At 44.8% G+C, this 18949-nt stretch overlaps 1 protein-coding gene across 2 annotated transcripts in view; it reads left to right on the forward strand.

Moving 5' to 3' along the window:
* The window catches only part of CPEB2 (cytoplasmic polyadenylation element binding protein 2), an 82640-nt gene that overhangs the window by 45386 nt on the left and 18305 nt on the right, over nucleotides 1–18949 (forward strand). For both annotated transcript variants that reach the window (XM_090035603.1, XM_090035605.1), the window contains 2 exons: nucleotides 6978–7148; nucleotides 9486–9575. In XM_090035603.1, coding sequence (XP_089891729.1) covers nucleotides 6978–7148; nucleotides 9486–9575 — 261 coding nt within the window. The remainder of the gene's footprint in view (nucleotides 1–6977; nucleotides 7149–9485; nucleotides 9576–18949) is intronic.

The raw sequence follows: 18949 nt of genomic DNA on the forward strand, positions 1-18949 counted from the left end.
GTTTTAGTATGGAAAAGTGCAAGGTGTTGCACCTGGGGAGGAAGAACCAGCAGCATACCTACAGGCTGGGAAACTCCCTTGTCAGCACAGAGGCAGAAAAGGATCTTGGAGTCGCTACTGGTTCCAAGATGAACATGGGCCGCTAATGTGGGGACGCAGTCAGGAAGGCTAGCCATACCTTGTCACGCATCCACAGATGCATCACAAGCAGGTCCAAGGAGGTGATCCTCCCCCTTTATGCGACATTGGTCAGGCCGCAGTTGGAGTACTGCGTCCAGTTCTAGGTGCCGCACTTCAGGAGGGATGTAGATAGCGTCGAGAGGGTCCAGAGGAGGGCCACCCGCATGATCAGGGGGCATCAGAGCAGGCCCTACGAGGCGAGGCTACGGAACCTGAACCTGTTCAGCCTCCACAAGAGACAGCTGAGAGGGGATCTGGTGGCCGCCTGTAAACTTGCCATGGGGGACCAGCAGGCAATGGGAGAGTCCCTGTTCCCCCTGAGAACTATCAAGGGTAAAAAGGAACAATGGCTGTAAGTTGACTAAGAGTAGATTCAGGCTAGACATCAGGAGATGCTACTTCACAGTCAAGGTGGCTAGGAGCTGGAACCAACTTCCAAGGGAAGTGGTGCTCGCCCCTACCTTAGGGGTCATCAAAAGGAGGCTAGACAGCCACCTAGTCAGAGTCATTTGCCCCCAGCATCCCTTCCTGCCTGTGGCAGGGGGTCAAACTTGATAATCTGCTTAGGTACCTTCCAACCCTACCAACTATGAAACTATGTATAATTTTGAGTTTCTTGCTTTATTTTTATGCACATAGGATATGAAAGAGCAGGTGCATATAAAATGCTTATTGTAGCCCCCTGCATCAAAATAGTGATATGAAAGGGTAAATGCTTAATCATTTAACCCAGGGGTTGTCAACTGGGGGCGCATATACCCCTGGGGGTACTTGGACCGGTCCTAGGGGGTATGCACAGGCGGGCAGGGAAGAAGTCCTACTGCCTCCCAAGAGCAGAAGCGAGGGCAGTGGTGCCCCTCTGTAAGGCAGGGAAGTCTGCACATGGCGGTGGCCGCTGTCATACACCAGCTCAATGAGCTTCCCCACCCGGCCCTGGCCCTGCTCTTGGCACATGGCAGTGCTCCCAGCTCACCCACCTGCCTGCGGTCCCTGCCTCCCAGCTCTGTGTCTGGCCACGTGCAGTCTCCCCTCCATCCGGGGTACTTAGACTAAAAAAGGTTGAAAACCCCTGATTTAACTGATAAATGCAGTGGTAACTGATTAGCTTACTTTAGCTTGGGGCCAGGGTACGGAAGAAGCCAAGTGGTGCCCCAGCAGGAATTGGAAGGCAGCAGGGCAGGCAGGAAGGAGGAGAGGGGAAGGGGGACTAATATCCATAGCCTAAGAGGAAGCAATTAGCTGCTCATTCTCAGGTGCTCCCTCCCTCCCTTCACAGGACTTCACATGTTTTGTGATGTCTGGCTAGCCTTGCCTACCTCCCTCTTCCCAGCCAAAGGGCTCTAGGAGCCGAGAGTGGCTCCCAGCTTGCAGCTGTGTCCAAGCTGCTGTGGTGTTGGTTAATTGTTTAACCAATATAATTAGAGGAGGTTAAATAGATATTTTTAAGTGGTATTTACATCTCTACATCAAAACCCAGAGAAGGAGAATAGAGGGGTGGGGGTGAAGGTGGGGAGGGGGAAGAACGCCTAGGAAATTGAAGATGGTACCTTTTTCGAAATGTTCCCTTTAGGTTAAAGGAGTTTCAAGGATGGGGGGGAAGAGAAGATAGCTGTTATTAATCTAAACAGTTCCTTGGATCTGCTTGGGTCATCAGGAAATGTACTACTACCGATGGGCTTTCTTTCAGAGATTAAGCTTCCATTCATCTCTGAGAAACTATACTCCCTTTAACCAAACCTTTCCCCCATTACAGCAAAATTAATTTCCCTGACACCATTTTTAAAAATTGTTTCCTAATGTTATCTTGGAGTTGGCAACCTTTTACTTAAGTGGGCCACGTCTTGCAACCTGGCAGTGCGGCGGGCCAGCATTCCCCTCTGGCTGCTCCAGGAACACAGAGTAGAGGCTGTGTAATAAGAGAGAGCAGCACTCCACGCAGGCTGCAACAGCCAGCTGGAGAGTCTGGAGGCGATGGGTACACCATTAATAAAGCCCAGACCAGATCAAACAGCTAGTGATTGGTACCTTTAGTAAAATGTGGATTGAAGTGAGCCAGATCCAGTTCCTTTGTGAACTGGATCCAGCCCACGGGCCATGGGTTGCTGATCCCTGTTCTAATCTGTAGTGAAAATAGAGATACTTTTTCCTCTTCTTGGACTTAACTGTGTGCTGTGAAAGCATCTCTTTTGAAGAAACATATTTTCAGTTTTAAAGACTATATTTTGGGTCTGGGCATTGTAAATTAAATGTACAGCTAGCTATTGCAAATATCTTGATTTAAAGATAAAAATATAAACAAATATAATGGGGGGAAGACATCTTTCAGCAGAAGTTAAATTCATGTGTATTTAAAAAAAAATCCAATTTTTTATAAACTTGTCAGCATATCAGTGTGACCTTCACACTGTTTGTTAAATAAGGCAAACAGTTTCTTAGGGTTTTTTCTGAGATGTTTCAAAAAATGTCTGAGTGATGGCTAGTTATTTTAGATTTATGGCCTGATTTTTCCTTACCCACAATTAATCCATATGCATCAGTAGGAATTCTACAAATCTCAATTTGTGACGCACAACTCTGTCCTCTCCTCGCCACTCAAACCCTTAATTTGAATATCATCATTTATTCATTCCTCTCTCTAGACCACATGTCCAAACTGTGCTACATCTCTAAGATCTGGCCTCTGGTCAGCACCCACAGCTAAAGCACTCATTTAGCCACTCATTAACTCTTATTTCAGCTATTGCAGTCCTCTTCTTTCTGAGTCTCGACAATGAAGGCTTGCCTTTCTTAAATTCATTCAGATTACTGCTACAAAAATAATCTTCCTAACATGTCTTTCCAACCGTGTTATTCCCTTCTGCACGCCTCCACTGACTCCCCATTGTCCACCACATGATACATATATACTTCTCATTCTTGTCTTCATTTTAAAGCTGTAATGTTTACCAGATTTTAGGTACCATTAGGCTGCCAACCCCTCTCTCTTCCAAAGGTGCCAGCTTTTGTTGCCCATTAGTCAAATATCCCCATAAATGTAAATTGTACTTTCTCCCTTGCTGTTTTCTGTGCATGAAAATATGCATATAATAGTCATAATATTGCCTACTTTCAGATCTCTTCTTAAAATTCATCCATGCATAATGTTAGCATAAAGCCTAACTGTAGCTAGAGCAGTTAATGTGCTGTATCTGCTGTTTGTTATGCTTATTGTAACAGTCTCATTTCTACCTTGTGCACCCATTTCTTTGTTGCATCTACCTGTTTCTCTTCGCTTATTCATAGATTGTAAATTTTCTGAGCAGGGATCATCTTGGTTGTTTGTACATGCAAGGCCAAGCAGAACAGGGGTCAGATCCCATATTGAGACTTCTGAGCATTACCACAGTGCAAATAATTACTGTATTTACTCGAATCTAACTTGACTCTGAATTTAAGACAACCCCCCCAGTAATTGGATTCTATATATGGAAAAAGATATAGGTTTGTTATAATTTTTCAGGTATAGAATCTGATTATCAGCAGGTTGTCTTGAATTCACTCTCCCTTCCCTTCCACTGCTGCAGCAGGGAAAACAGTGCTTGGGGTTGTCAAAAAGCCCTCTTGCCCTCTGCTTCCTCCACCTTTTCCTCTGCATCCTTCCTAACCCCTTGCTCCCTGCCACCAGCACCTCCACCCCACCACTCTGTGGTCTCTCCTCTTTTCTTCCTGCCATCTTCTTACTGGCAGACCTACTGCCTGCTCTGTCCCCTCCTGGAGCACAGCATGTGGGAAGCTCAGCCCATGCCTGGGCATGCAGCAGTGCCAGAGCTGCTGATAGACCAGGCAAGGGACAGAGTTTCCGTGTGTTCTGTGCTGGGGAGGAAACCCAGCGTAAGCCAGAACCCAGTGCCCCTGACAGTAATGTCAGGGGGAGAGCAGAGATGGGGCAGAAGATTCACAGGGCAAGTGGGGTGGGGCAGGAGGCTGCTGTGGGTCTGACTGACTCTGACCCAGATGCAGGGTCTGAGTCAGAGCTGCAGCAACTACCTCCCCTCTCTCCGCTTTGTGTGTGAATCTAACACAAGGGGCTCTTCCCCCCTATGCTGATTGGTCGGGGTGGAACCTTGTTTTAGATTTGACCAAATACAGTAATTAATAATGCTGGTATTTCACCATCTCCTCCCCCAAAATGTATAGCTCCTCTAAAAACACAACTCCTGGATGATCCTATGAGATGAATGGTTTCTACATGGCTTTATCGTCCCACCAGGAACAGCATGAGTTCTTGCTGATGTGTTATATGGAGCTTTCCTAACAGCCAGCATTTTTAAGGGGCATGACTATAAACCTCAGGTTAGGAACCAGTTACATTTTTGCAGACTCCCATCTGTGGTAATGTACTATTCTGTTATATGGATCTGGAGTAGGAGAATCTGTCAGAAATTAGCTATAACATTTCCAAAGCCATGTAGTTGGGATCCTACCGAGCCTCTGCAACAGGTTTTAAGGTAAAGGAAGAACTTTTCTCCCCACAGGTAGTACTGTTTGAAAAATATATTTAAATGAATTATAATTATGACAGTGCAGGAAAAAAATTAAGAGTTGGTAGTCAAGCAGCATCTCTATGCTAGGCTGACAGATCTACTCACTTTGTTAAATGGGAAACTTCTCTTAGAAACTGGGCTTTTAACAAAGTTGAGCTTTCATTTTACAAAAGATATATTTCTGGCCCTTATAAGAGCACAAGAAGAAGGAACTTTTTGCATATGAATCAAATATAAATCTTTATGGAGATCACCCAGAACAGTGGCAGTATGAACTACCCGAGATATAGATCCTGACCCCAGTGGCAATTTGGCAGTCTGAGAAACTAAGTTGTGTGTTTGAATTCTCTGAAACTAAAGTAAAAGTATCATTCCTCTTACACCTGTCCATTCATAGTTTCTAGGGTCGGAAAGGACCTGAGCAGATCATCAAGTCTGACCGCCTGCCATGGCAGGAAAGGATGCTGGGGTCAAATGACCCTGGTAAGGTGTTCATCCAGCCTCCTTTTAAAGACCCCCAGGGTAGAAGCGAACACCATTTTCCTTGGAAGTTGGTTCCAGATCCTAGCCGCCCTGACAGGGAAGTTGCGCCTCCCGATGCCTAGTCTGAATCTACCCTCTGCCAGCTTGTGACCGTTGTTCCTTGTTATTCCCAGTAGTGCTCTGGGGAACAGGGACTCTCCCATTGCCTACTGGTCTCCCTTGGCTTGTTTATAGATGATCAGTAGATCCCCCTCAGCCTTCTCTTGTGGAGGCTGAACAGGTTCAGGTCCCATCGCCTCTCATAAGAGCCTGCCCTGCTGCTCGCCGATCATGCAGGTGGCCTCTTCTGGGCCCTCTCCATGCTGTCCACTTCCCCCCTGAAGTGCGGCGCCCAGAACTGGAGGCAGTACTCCAGCTGTGGCCTGACCAGTGCCGCATAGAGCAGGAGGATCACCTCCCTGGACCTGCTCAAGATGCATCTGTGGAAGCACGATAAGGTGCGGTTGGCCTTCCTGACCGGGTCCCCACACTGCCGGCCCATGTTCATCTTGGAGTCTCTAATGACTCCAAGATACTTTTCTGCCTCTGCACTGACGAGAGGGGAGTTCCCTAGCCTGTAGGTATGCAGCTCCTTGCACTTGTCAGTGTTAAAACCCCTCCTGTTGTCATCCACCCACCCATGTAACCTGTCCAGATCCAGTTGCAGCCTGTCCCTCCCTTCTAGCGTGCCCACTTCCCCCCACATCTTAGTGTCATCTGCAAATTTGAACGAGGTGCTTTTTACCCCCTTGTCTAAGTTGCTGATGAAGATGTTGAACAGTGCAGGCCCGAGGACCGAGCCCTGGGGGACCCCACTGCCCATATCCCTCCCGGTCGAAAATGACCCATCCACCACCACTCTCTGGGTGCGGCCCTCCAGCCAGTTGGCGACCCAGTTGACTGTGTGAGTGTTTCATCTCTTTTGATCATTCTGCAACAGTGCTGCTGTTCTATGGGAGTCTGTCTAGGCTTATGACAAAAGTAGCCTCCATGTTACTGAAGCATGCTCTACGTGGGCAGGAGTAGAGGAATGCCACCTTGAAATATCTGTCAGCTTGTTCCTATAAGGTGTTTTCTATGCAATCTCTCCTCATCCTTCGGAAGTCAGAGCTTCTAGGAGGCTTCAGCTATCCCCTCATAGCAAGAAGGATAAATATGTAATGACTTCCTTCATAACTGTTCAAAGCTTTTTTTTATGCATACTAATTAAAATACCATTTTGCATTCCTTGCATTGAGATCTTTTCTTAGTTTATCGGTTGACCTCATTATTTAAAGGTTTTTCAAAATTCATATTTCTGTTTTAAAACCTTTTCACTGACCCTGCATTATAATTCTCTCTCAGCCCAAACCAAATATAAGATGTTTAAAATGTAACCTGATTATTCCCTTGTTAAACCATACCATGGCAACTTGAAAATTGGTCGGTGGCAGGCAAACTTAAATTCTCTTAAGTAGCTCTTACCATTATCTCTTAGTAAATAAGATAATTTATTTAAAAACAAATTATTACTTTACTGTTGGTTTTGTGTAAGGAAACTGTACAATATAATAGGATAATGAACCATTACCCTCAGAATGATAGCACCTGACAGTTCTGAACACTTTTCCTCTTCAGTTCTGTCTTGATCTTTTTTCAAATATTTGTGTTTAATTTTAATTTTCTCAGTATGTTATGTCTTTTCTTTCCCATGGGTTGCTTGATCACAAGAAACTAAAAATTAGTCTTGTAATATTAATTCTTATTTTTTAGGTCGTTCGTCCCTCTTCCCAATAGATGATGGTTTGCTGGACGATGGTCATAGTGATCAAGTTGGTGTCCTGAATTCACCTACATGCTATTCAGCTCATCAGAATGGAGAACGGATAGAACGTTTTTCCCGCAAAGTGTTTGTTGGAGGTCTTCCACCAGACATTGATGAAGGTGAGATGGCTGAAAGCAAACAGAACTTGGTTTGGGAAGCGAGAAAAACAGCTTTTTCTTTTTAGGTTATTAATTTAAAGAATGGAAATTACAGAGTCTCAAAAAATTCCTAGTGAGAGTTCAACTTTGATTCATTTCATTGGAGGGGTTGCACTTTTTTGAATCGGGACATGAAAGTAATTTGTGTTTAAATTACATTTAATTGAGAAAATTGCACGTAACATTTTCTGTAAATAAGAACAAGTTATGAAAATTGTACACAAGATGAAGCCAGAGTTTTTTTGTGTTAGTTATCACAGCTGCTCAGTATTTGTATTACTACAATTTTATCTCAATTAATTGGAGAGTTCAGAATTGAATAATAATATGCATAAGTAACCTATCAAGTGTTCACTGTCAAAATGGCCTCTTGTACCTCAAGCTGCTTCAAAAGTTTGGGTATTTTGTTTGGTTTGCTCCTAAACTTTGGTTCTTCCTCTCTTGCCATTCTCCCTACAACTCAAGATCACTACTACATGGTAATGCAAAGCAGTATGCTATTAAAATAATCAAAGTATGGGTTATATATTATTATGAACTATGACATGAGTAGTATCATCTAGATGTTCTGGTGTGTTATGATTCATTTAATCTAGTACTTATGGCTTTGTAGGTTTCAGAGTTCAGGTTCTACTACAGTATCAGGGTTACAACCCATATTTATGTTACAGTGGTAGAGTGGAGATTGTTTTTCAACTTTTATATTATAATTTAGGTCTCCTCTGTTGGCTGTTTAGGTAAATCATTGCTATTTAGAAAATAGAAAATATCCCTGGTTTATTGAAGCATTTCTTTTTCAATAAATAATACTGTAAAAAAAAATGTAAGCTATGGATGAGTACGTAGAAGCATCCGCTTTTGTTCACTCCCTCTTCCACTAGTATAAAATACAAATTAAATTGTACATTACTTCTATACTGAATTGCACTTGTAATTGAGCATCAACTTAACCAAGCATCTCAAATCTGTGTATAGACACAGTTGTTATCCTCACTTATGCATAGGAAAATCAAGGTACAGTTTAAGTGACTTTTCCAATGTCAGGAGCTAGTGACACAGAACACTTTGTAATATGCTGAATATAAAGTGCGCTACATAAAAAAATCAAATACTTTCTGTTATATTTAGAACATATTTGCTAATGCAGTTTATTCCCAATGTATAGTATTCTTGCTATTCTTTAATACTTGGCATCTTCTGAGCAGATAAGTACTTAATTATATACTAGTTTTGTAATGTAAACTGATGTCCATTTAGTAGGTTGAAATTAAAACCTAGCATAGATGTTTGCACAAAATGAGTTTGAAGAAGTTTGTTGAATGACAGTATAACTATGGAAAGCGATATGTTTTGATTTCATCTACATTATGATGATGCCTTCTGCAACCTCTGTTGGATTATTCATTTACTTCAGGTTTGTACTCTAGTCCTCAACCAGAGTTTTCTGCATAAAGCTCCCATAGTTTCTACTTCCAATCCTAAATAAATGGAAAGAGCATTTTTCTCTGCTATTTGTTCGAGCCAGCAAGAGGACTCAAAATGTAGGTTGCACAACCTAACTGCCTCTCTCTCAAAAACTGTAACTCCTTTCTGTGGGTTTTTTCCCTGACTCCCTTTGTTAAGGGCCTATAGGGGAAGAGGCTTTAGTAGTGGTAGATAGGAAGAAGTGACTTGGGTAGGAAGGCATGCTTAAATTGTTCAGCATGCATCACCTGTCCTGCAGGTAGGTTTGTCCACTGTTTACGGAGAAACCACTTCTAAATATTAAAAGGCAGGTTAGTCTCTGTGCTCATTCTGTACTTTGCTCTGCTGAAACTTTGCTTCTGCTTTGGTACTTCACTTCTGAAACTATTAATAAACTACTAAGGTGCCAATAGTAAAAGTAGATTTAATGCCAGTGCTGGTCTGGACTCTAGGGAAGTGGGCTGGTAGTAATTCAAGATCACTACCAGTCTTGTACAAGAGCTTTTACATGGGAAAAACCTAGAGGTTTACATAGAAAAAGTCTCTCATTAACATTACCAGTCCTCTGTGGCCATTCAGATACTTCTGAAATACTGTTTTGTTAAATGAACTAAAATGATTTGATGAAATCTAGTTAGGTTCAAAGCTCTGTAGGGTAATCTGTGTGCCTAATCTTGAAAGATTTACTTTCTTGTAGGTTCCTGTATTGTTTTCCAAGAAACAATGACATTTTATGACAAAGAAATACAAAACATCAACTCTACTGTTTGTCTGTATTTTGTACTGTTAGTTTGAAATGCCTTTTTTAATTGCAACTATTGTACCTGTATTTAGATGAAATTACTGCTAGCTTCAGAAGATTTGGCCCTCTGGTAGTAGACTGGCCTCACAAAGCAGAAAGCAAATCCTACTTTCCACCTAAAGGTAAGACAGTGAGCAGCTTTTATAATGTTTGGTCACTTAATTTATGACACCTGTTTAAGCTCTCCTTGACTTTCTTTTTTGAGAGCATGGTTTACAACATCTGAGAATAGTTAATGTTGTTCTTTTAATACAGGTTTAGACAAGGCTCATGTATGTGCTAAATCCTAGGACCTGAGGGTTTGCCTTAATGCTACCCTGGTCTTTATCAGGTCATTACGAGACTTCTGAGCACTTCTAAATCTGTCTTTCCAAAAGAGAAGGCTGATACACTGAAACTGTCATTTGGATGGCCTTCACAGTTTCTTTGCATAACCAATTTTCAGATATCCATTTATCATAGAATCATAGAAGTAGGATCAGAAGGAACCTTGTAGATCTTCAAGTCCAACCCCCCTCCTGGGCAGGAGAAAAACTGGGCTCAAATGACTCCAGCCAGGTAGGCAGGTAGCCAGGTCTTCTTAAAGACCCCCAGGGTAGGACCCAGCACCACTTCCCTTGGAAGTTGGTACCAGATCCTAGCTGCCCTGACTGTGAAGTAGTTCTTACGGATGTCTAATTTAAACCTACTCTCCAACAACTTGTTGTGGCTGTTATTCCTTGTTATGCCAGAGGGTGCTAGGGGACACAAGGTCTTTCCCAAACCCTTCTGGTCCCCCACTAGTGATTTTATAGACAGTCACCAGGTCCCCCCTCAGCCTTCTCTTGTGAAGGCTGAACAGGTTCAGGTCCTGCAGTCTCTCATTGTAGGGTCTGCACTGTTGTCCCCGGATCATGCAGGTGGAGTGATCCAAGATCCCTTTCTGCCTCCGTGCTCTCAAGAAGGGAGTTTCCTATAATTTCATAGTTTCGTAGTTAGTAGGGTCAGAAGGGACCTGAGCAGATCATCGAGACCAACCCCCTGCCATGGCAGAAAAGAGTACTGGGGTCAAACAACCCCAGCAAGGTGTACATCTAGCCTCCTCTTAAAGACCCCCAGGGTAGAAGCCAGCACCACTTTGCTTGGAAGTTGGTTCCAGACCCTAGCTGCCCTGACAGTGTAGTAGCGCCTCCTGATATCTAGCCTAAATCTACCCTCTGCCAGCTTGTGACCGTTATTTCTAGTCACTCCTGGTAGTGCTCGGGGGAACAGGGACTCCCCCAATGCCTGCTGATCCCCCCTGACTAGTTTGTAATAGGCCACTAGATCCCCCCTCAGCCTTTTCTTGTGGAGGCTGCACAGGTTCAGGTCCCGTAGCCTGTCCTCGTAGGGCCTGCCCTGCTGCACCTGATCATGCAAGTGGCCCTCCTCTGGACCCTCTCCATGTTGTCCACATCCCTCTTGAAGTGCGGCACCTAGAACTGGACGCAGTACTCCAGCTGTGGCCTTACTAGTGCTGCATAGAGGGAGAGTATCACCTCCCTGGACCTGCTTAAGATGCATCTGTGGATGCATGACAAGGTGCGGTTGGCCTTCCTGACTGCATCCCCACACTGCCGGCCCATGTTCATCTTGGCATCAGTGATGACTCCAAGATCCTTTTCTGCCTCTGCACTGACGAGAAGGGAGGTCCCCAGACCATACGTATGGTGCTGGTTCTTCCTCCCCAGGAACACTTGTGAGTGTTGAATCCCATCCTATTCTCATCCACTCACCCCTGTAACCTGTCTAGGTCCAATTGTAGCCTATTGCATCCTTCCAGTGTGCCCACATCCCCCCCACATCTTAGTGTCATTAGCAAATTTGAACGGGGTGTTTTTTACCCCTTGTCCAAGTCACTGATGAAGATGTTGAACAGTGCAGGCCCGAGGGCCAAGCCCTGGGGGACCACACTGCCCACATCCCTCCAAGTCAAAAATGACCCATCCACCATCACTCTCTGTGTGTGGCCCTCCAGCCAGTTGGCAACCCATTTGACTGTGTAGGTGTCAACACCACAGTCCCCCAGTTTTTTCATGAGAACGGGGTGAAAGACGGTGTCGAAGGCCTTCTGAAAGTCCAGGAAGACTATGCCCACTGCTACCCCTGCACCTAAGGATTTGGTGACCTGGTCATAGAAGGCCACCAGGTTAGTCGGACAGGACCTGCCTCTAATGAACCCGTTGTTGGTTGCCCCTAACCATAATCTCCCCTGCTAGCCCCTGGTGGACATGTGCCAGAATAATTCTCTTAAAAAGCTTACCCATGATCGAGGTAAGACTAACTGGCCTATAGTTCCCCGGGTCCTCCTTCCTCCCTTTTTTGAAGATGGGGAACCACATTGGCCCTCTTTCAGTCCTCTGGCACCACACCAGAACACCACGAGTGCTCATACAGCCATGCCAGGGGTCCCACAGTGACTTCAGCTAATTCCCTCAGCACTCTGGGATGGAGATCGTCCGGACCAGCTGATTTAAATACATCCTGTCCCTCCAGAAGTTCCCTGACTAGATCCTCCCTGACCTTTGGCCTAGGTGCGCCTTCCCTGGGGGCTGAACCGGTCCCTGCTCAGGAAAATGGAGGCAAAGAAGTCACTAAATAGGTTAGCTTTTGTTGTCTGGTGTGACAACCAAATTTCTTAGTGTGTCTTGTAGGGGCCCCACATTACTCCACTACCTTCTTTTTACCCCCTATGTATTTAAAAAAGGACTTCTTGTTGTCCTTAATCCAGGTAGCTGGCCCCAGTTCCATCTCCTCCTTGGCCTTCTTGACTGCCCCCCTGCATCCCCAAGCAACCGCAGTATAATCCTCCCTGGTGATGGCCCCTCCCTTCCATGATGTACGCCTCCCTTTTAGCTAGGAGACATTCCCAGATGCTTTTGGTGAGCCATGGGGGCTTTTGTACCCTCCTGCTCCCTTTGATCCATGTTGGGATTACCTCCCTTTGGGCTTGGAGGTTCATCTCCTAAAGGAGCAATCACTCTTCTTGGACACCTTGGACATATCTTATGAATGTGCTGCTGGATACTGCTACCCAAGTGCAGCACCTGCACTTGTCAGTATTTAAACACATCCTGTTTTTGTTAGCCCATACCTGCAACCTGTCCAGATCTTGCTGCAGTCTTTCCCTCCCTACTAGTGTGCTCACCTCACCCCAAATTTTGGTATCATCAGCAAATTTAAACAGGTTGCTTTTCACCCCATCGTCCAAATCCCTGATAAAGAAATTGAACAGGGACCGAGCCCTGGGGTACTCTGCTGCCCACTTTCCACCAAGTCGAATATGACCCATCCACCACCACCATCTGAGTACGACCTGTCAGCCAATCTGCAATCCATCTGACTGTGTAGGCATCGATGACACAGTTGCCTAGTTTTTTAATGAGGATGGGGTGGGAGACGGTGTCAAAGGCCTTGCTGAAGTCCAGAAAGACTACATCCACGGTGACACCTGCATCCAATGCTTTTGTGACCTAATCATAAAAGGCACTCAGGTTGGTCTGACATGAGCTGCCCCTAATGAAACCGTGCTGGTTGCCCTTGAGCATCATCCCTGAAGCCGGCCCATCACAGTTGTGCTCCTTGATGATCTTCTCAAAGAGTTTCCGTAGAATTGAGGTAAGACTGATGGGCCTATAGTTGCCTGGGCCCTCCCTCCTCCCTTTTTTAAAGATGGGGACCACATTGGCTATCTTTCAATCATCTGGCACCTGGCCTGAGCACCACAGGCGCTTGTAAAGCCATGCCAAGGGCCCTGCAATAACCCCTGCTAACTCCCTCAGCACTCTGGGATGTAGAGCTTCTGGACCTGCTGACCTGAACACATCCAGCCCCTCCAGAAGCTCTCTAACCCGGTCTTCCCCAGCCTGAGGACTGGAGGCATTCCCCTCCAGTCCGTCTTGCATCACGGTGGGGAAGTCCCAGAACACTTAGTCTGTGTTCTTCCAGTTTCTAAGTTGAAGGTTCACATAATTATATTTTTATGATAAATATCTACATGTGCATTTTGAGTTTGGTAAACTAGAGCCAAACTGTATGAAATTAAGATAAATCTTTATGGAAACTTGACAGTATACAGCCAAAAGTCCACTTGATGGAAGAAATCAAAGCTTTTTGAAGGGTCCAGGAAAAAAATCCATAGCTCTCCCTTCTAAAATCTCTTATGAACATTTCTAATCATTTATAGATGCAACTTGCAAGAGAAGTGGTGCTGGCTTCTACCCTGGGGGTCTTTAAGAGAAGGCTAGATGTACACCTTGCTGGGGTCGTTTGACCCCAGTACTCTTTTCTGCCATGGCAGGGGGTCGGACTCAATGATCTACTCAGGTCCCTTCCCACCCTAGAAACTATGAAACTGTAGTCTATTAATGCTTATTTCAAAGTGCATTCTTTACCATTTTGTTTCATCCAGTAAAATCATTTTGATATTAAATTTGTACAGATTGTAAATAAGCTGGTGCTTTCATTCATCCCAGGAGGTGCAGAAGTGCAGTGTAGTGTGTCAGGGAAACTGATGGTTGAGCTTGGGGAAACACAGTGCAGCATGAGGGTGCCAAGGACGCACAAAAGTGTGGAGTTTAGCCACAGGGAAAAGGCAGGGGGCATCAGTGTGGTCTGTGACCTGGAGGTGGGGCATGGGCATGCAGCCCCTGCTGATTTGGCTCACAAGACATTCTTCCCCTGACCACTGGGAAGTTGGAGAGCCCCGAAGTATACTGTTTATCATCACCATCCTGACTTAATGAACACAGGAAATGCTTAAATACTAGGCTATTTAAGTAACTTTTAGATAGGTACAAGGTACCAACTGTGTTATTTATTTTGATATGGAATACAACTTTTATATACTTTTCCACTGTTCTGAGACTTTGTATTTTCAGTTTGCTACAGCATTCATCACTGTGTTGCCACAAATTTCAAGGAGATTTACCACACTGTTTAGGAAAGATAGATATAGATATAGATATGTCTTCTGGTTGCTGGAAACTATTTCCAACTTTAGGGCACTACTACATTCAGAACTAGTTCCTTCAACATGGTAGATGCTGTAGGATAAATATGTCCTTGGCTTCTCACTGATGCAGATCTGTTATGGAAGTCTCTTTTGAACTGTGGATATATTTAGTCACTTGTCTCTATATTCTCCCCAACACCTGTTAAGATGCCAAAATTAGCGGTATAGAGAAACCTTTTAGATGTCTGACTCATGCATCTTACTTACATGACGTGTGAAATCTGATCATCAGATTTGGGACCAGATACGAATTTTCTTGCTGGTCTCCCCGGTCTCTCCCTGTGCCTCACTGCAGTTTGGCTTGGTGTATGGAAGATCCTGGTTTATTATAGGACTTTGTCGATATTTGAAGGTTGCCTGTGATTGCAGGGGTGAGGACTCCTTCTTGTAGTCCTAGATTTCTGTGCCCCTAAGACAAATACTGTGAAAGCATTGGACCTCATCAGTAATCAAGTTTAAATGTTGATTATAAATTGGCAAAAATTGCTTAAATAAAAGCCAGGTATTAAAACTCCAAAGTCTCTTATTCACAGCCCATGGGATCATGTGCCTGTAAGCCATTGTTAAATAAATGATGAATGCTGCTGTTGTTAATGGCAAAAATGAACTAAGCTTTATAAGCAAAATACTTTTTCAAAGGGAAATATTATATATGAAATATGCCCTTCCAATTCAAGAGGAATCCTAGAAGCAATTTCTGGTTGATTTAATTTTAGTTTGAGACAAATGTTTTAGTTAAAGTCCCTTGTTTTCTATAAATAACAGCCATCAATTTAAAAAAAAGCAAACAGAGATCTGTTATTGAGCCCTAATTTTAATACACCACTAAATTTGTTTAATTGTATCTACTATTGTTTATCCAGTGTTGTTAGGAACTGGCTACAGTGCTTCTGTCTGAAAATGTCTTGGAGCTCTCTACAGCCCTAGGCCATAGACAGGATTTTATTGGTCTTCTCAGTGGTAGAGATTTCAGTGGTAGAAATGTAGTGTTCTCAGTAGTAAAGATATCCAGCTTATCTTTGTTGAAGTCCTTACTTAGTTTTCCAGGCTACGTGTTGTCGCCTCCCCTTCCCTGTTTTATGTTTACTGAGAAGCCTTGAGCGGTGCTCAAACTCTGTAGCAAAGTTGTTCTTCTTTGGAAAAACATAAGCAGGAGCCCTGATCCTTTGAAGTGCTGATTGCCTCCTGAGAGATGCAGTTAGGTGGCCTTTATTCCCAGTGGCAGAGTTGCTAGCATTCTGAAAATGGTAGGTGGGGTACTTCAATACCCCCTACATGTTTAGGCCCAAAGTAAACAGAGAACTTGAGGAACACAGTGCTTTTTAAACAGAAGCAAGACTGAAGTAGGAGATTTACTCTAATAAAGTCAGGGTTCAGAGTTCATAGGCATGGGTAAATCCAGAGGAAGGTGCAGGAGGTGTAGCTATGCCCTGTTTCTGCTTTGCAGCACATGCACAATGAGCACTTGAGCTCATGGGCTTGTTAAGGCAGCTGCTGCCAAAGCCTGCAATGCTACAGCTCTGAAATACAGAGGGTGAACATTGCTGCTCACTCTCCACCCCCTTGCTCACCACCAAATTCAGCAGCAGAGGAAAAGAGAGGCGAGTGGCAGCAGCCTTCACCCCTTGGGTTGTGGAGCTGCTCTACTGCATTAACAAGCTGATGAGTTTACAAAGCTCACTGCATGTGTTGCATATAGTTGGCAGTTATCCTTTTTTTTTTTTTTTTTCCCCCTTTCCCCAACACCAAATCCACAGGCCTGAGGTAAAGAATATTGTGATCAAATTGAAGCTTTTAAAAATACTGTGCGCTGAGGAGATGCTGATCTAAATGAGACATCTGTTACATGCAGGATGGTGTGCATTGTCCCATTTACAATTTGATGCTAAACATAAAATATCAAGTGTTTTGGATCTGACAGAAGTCACTGAAGAGCTGTCTAATCTATCTAGGTGTTCATCATACACAGTCATCTCAGTGATATATAACAGCCAGTTAAACCTGAACTGCTCACAAGCTTCCCTTCAGTAAACCAAGTTCTGTGATTGTAGTCTGATGGAAGAAAGTCCTATGTCCATCCCCTTGTTTCATTTGTTACTAAGTTGTTTATTCAGCTTGTGTCCAAAAGTATTTCATTTAATAGCTAACTAATAACTATATGAGCCTACATTTCTTAGATGTGCACAGGAATGCTACCAGAGATGGTTCTCATTCAAAGCTGTGGAAATACTGCTAGCCAACCAAGACAACTGATTCTTAGAAGATAAGATTTGCGTGAAAGAATTATAGGGCCTGTTTAAAAGAAGGAGGGTTTGAAGTGTGGGGTATTTCCCAGACATCTAGTTATACCTCACTACAGTTAATAATCTGATCCTCACTGCCACACATTCGCGTTTTCACAGACCTGCATTTTGTAGACTGGCTTCAATTCCACCCACAAGAACACAAAATGCCAGCAGACTCTTCCTATGCCTGAAAAGGGGTGTGTGGGCCAGAAAGCTTGCAAAGAACATTTTTGCCAGCTGTTTAGTTGGTCTAGTAAAAGATATCACATTTACCCAAACAAACTTGTCTGCCTATTTGGCTTAGGGCAGTTTACTTCTGACTTTACACAAGGGCTTCTTGCTATGGTGTCACGAAGGTATAGCAAGACGGGAGGCTTTGGTGGCTGAGGCTAGCAGATCTGACCGCTCACATAGGTTCCTAGCCAGAATGCAGGACTTCTTTGCCTCCATTTTCCTGAGCAGGGACCAGATCAGCACCCCCACTGGAGCCCCCTCAGGCCCCAAGGGAGGCTCACCTAGGCCAAGGGTCAGGGAGAATCTAGTCAGGGAACTTCTGGAGGGACAGGATGTATTTAAATCATCTGGTCCAAATGATCTCTATCCCAGAGTGCTGAGGGAGTTAGCTGAGGTCCTTGCGGGACCCCTGGCACAGCTGTACGAGCACTCGTGGTGATTTGGTATGGCGCCAGAGGACTGGAAGACAGCCATCATTGTTCCCAACTTCAAAAAAGGGAGGAAGGAGGACCCGGGAAACTACAGGCCAGTTAGTCTTACCATGATCCTGGGTAAGCTTTTTGAGAGAATTATTCTGACACATGTCCACGAGGGACAGGCAGGGGAGATTATGCTTAGGGGCAACCAACACGGGTTCATTAGAGGCAGGTCCTGTCCGACTAACCTGGTGGCCTTTTATGACCAGGTCACCAAATCCTTAGATGCGGGGGTAGCAGTGGGCATAGTCTTCCTGGACTTTCAGATGGCCTTTAGCACTGTCTCTCACCCCGTTCTCATGAAAAAACTGGGTGACTGTGGTGTCGACACCTACACAGTCAGACGGGTCACCAACTGGCTGGAGGGCCGCACCCAGAGAGTGGTGGTGGATGGGTCATTTTCAACCTGGAGGAATGAGGGCAGTGGGGTCCCCAAGGGGTCGGTCCTCGGGCCTGCACTGTTCAACATCTTCATCAGTGTCTTGGATGAGGGGGTAAAAAGCACCCTGTTCAAATTTGCTGATGACACTAAGATGTGGGGGGATGTGGACACATTAGAAAGAAGGAATAGGCTGTAATCAAACCTAGACAGATTACAGGGATGGGCCAATGAGAATAGGATAGGATTCAACACTGACAATTGCAAGATGATACACCTGGGGAGGAAGAACCAGCACCATACGTATGGGCTGGGGAACTCCCTTCTCGTCAGTACAGAGGCAAAAAAGGATCTTGGAGTCATTATTGATGCCAAGATGAACATGAACCAGCAATGTGGGGATTTAGTCAGAAGGGCCAACCACATCTTGTCGTGCATCCACAGATGCATCTCTAGCAGGTCCAAGGAGGTGATACTCTCCCTCTTTACGACACTAGTCAGGCCACAGCTGGAGTACTGTGTTCAGTTCTGGGCGCCGCACTTCAAGAGGGATGTGGACAACATGGAGCAGGACCAGAAGAGGGCCACTCGCATGATCGGGGTCGGCAGGGCAGGCCCTATGAGTAGAGGCTACAGGACCTGAACCTGTTCAGCCTCCATAAGAGAAGGCTGAGGGGGGATCTAGTGGCCGCTTACAAACTAGTCAGAGGGGACCAGCAGACATTGGGGGAGTCCCTGTTCCCCCAAGCAGTACCAGGAGTGACTAGAAATAAATCACAAGCTGGCAGATGGTAAATTCAGATTAGACAACAGGAGGTGCTACTTTACTGTCAGGGCGGCTAGGATCTGGAACCAACTTCCAAACGAAGTGGTGCTGGCTCCTATCCTGGGGGTCTTTAAGAGGAGGCTAGAGAATCACCTTGCTGGGGTCATTTGACCCCAGTACTCTTTCCTGCCATGGCAGGAGTTCGGACTTGATGATCTGCTTATGTTCCTTCCGACCCTACTAACTCTGAAACTATGAAACTTTGACAGACTCTAAGCATCCCTCATTAGTCTCAAGGCAACCTGGGAAAATACCAGCTCTTCA

This window comes from Crocodylus siamensis, chromosome 2, assembly GCF_052110815.1.
Source record: "Crocodylus siamensis isolate JL-2025a chromosome 2, ASM5211081v1, whole genome shotgun sequence".
In the NCBI taxonomy this organism is placed as follows: Eukaryota; Metazoa; Chordata; order Crocodylia; family Crocodylidae; genus Crocodylus; species Crocodylus siamensis.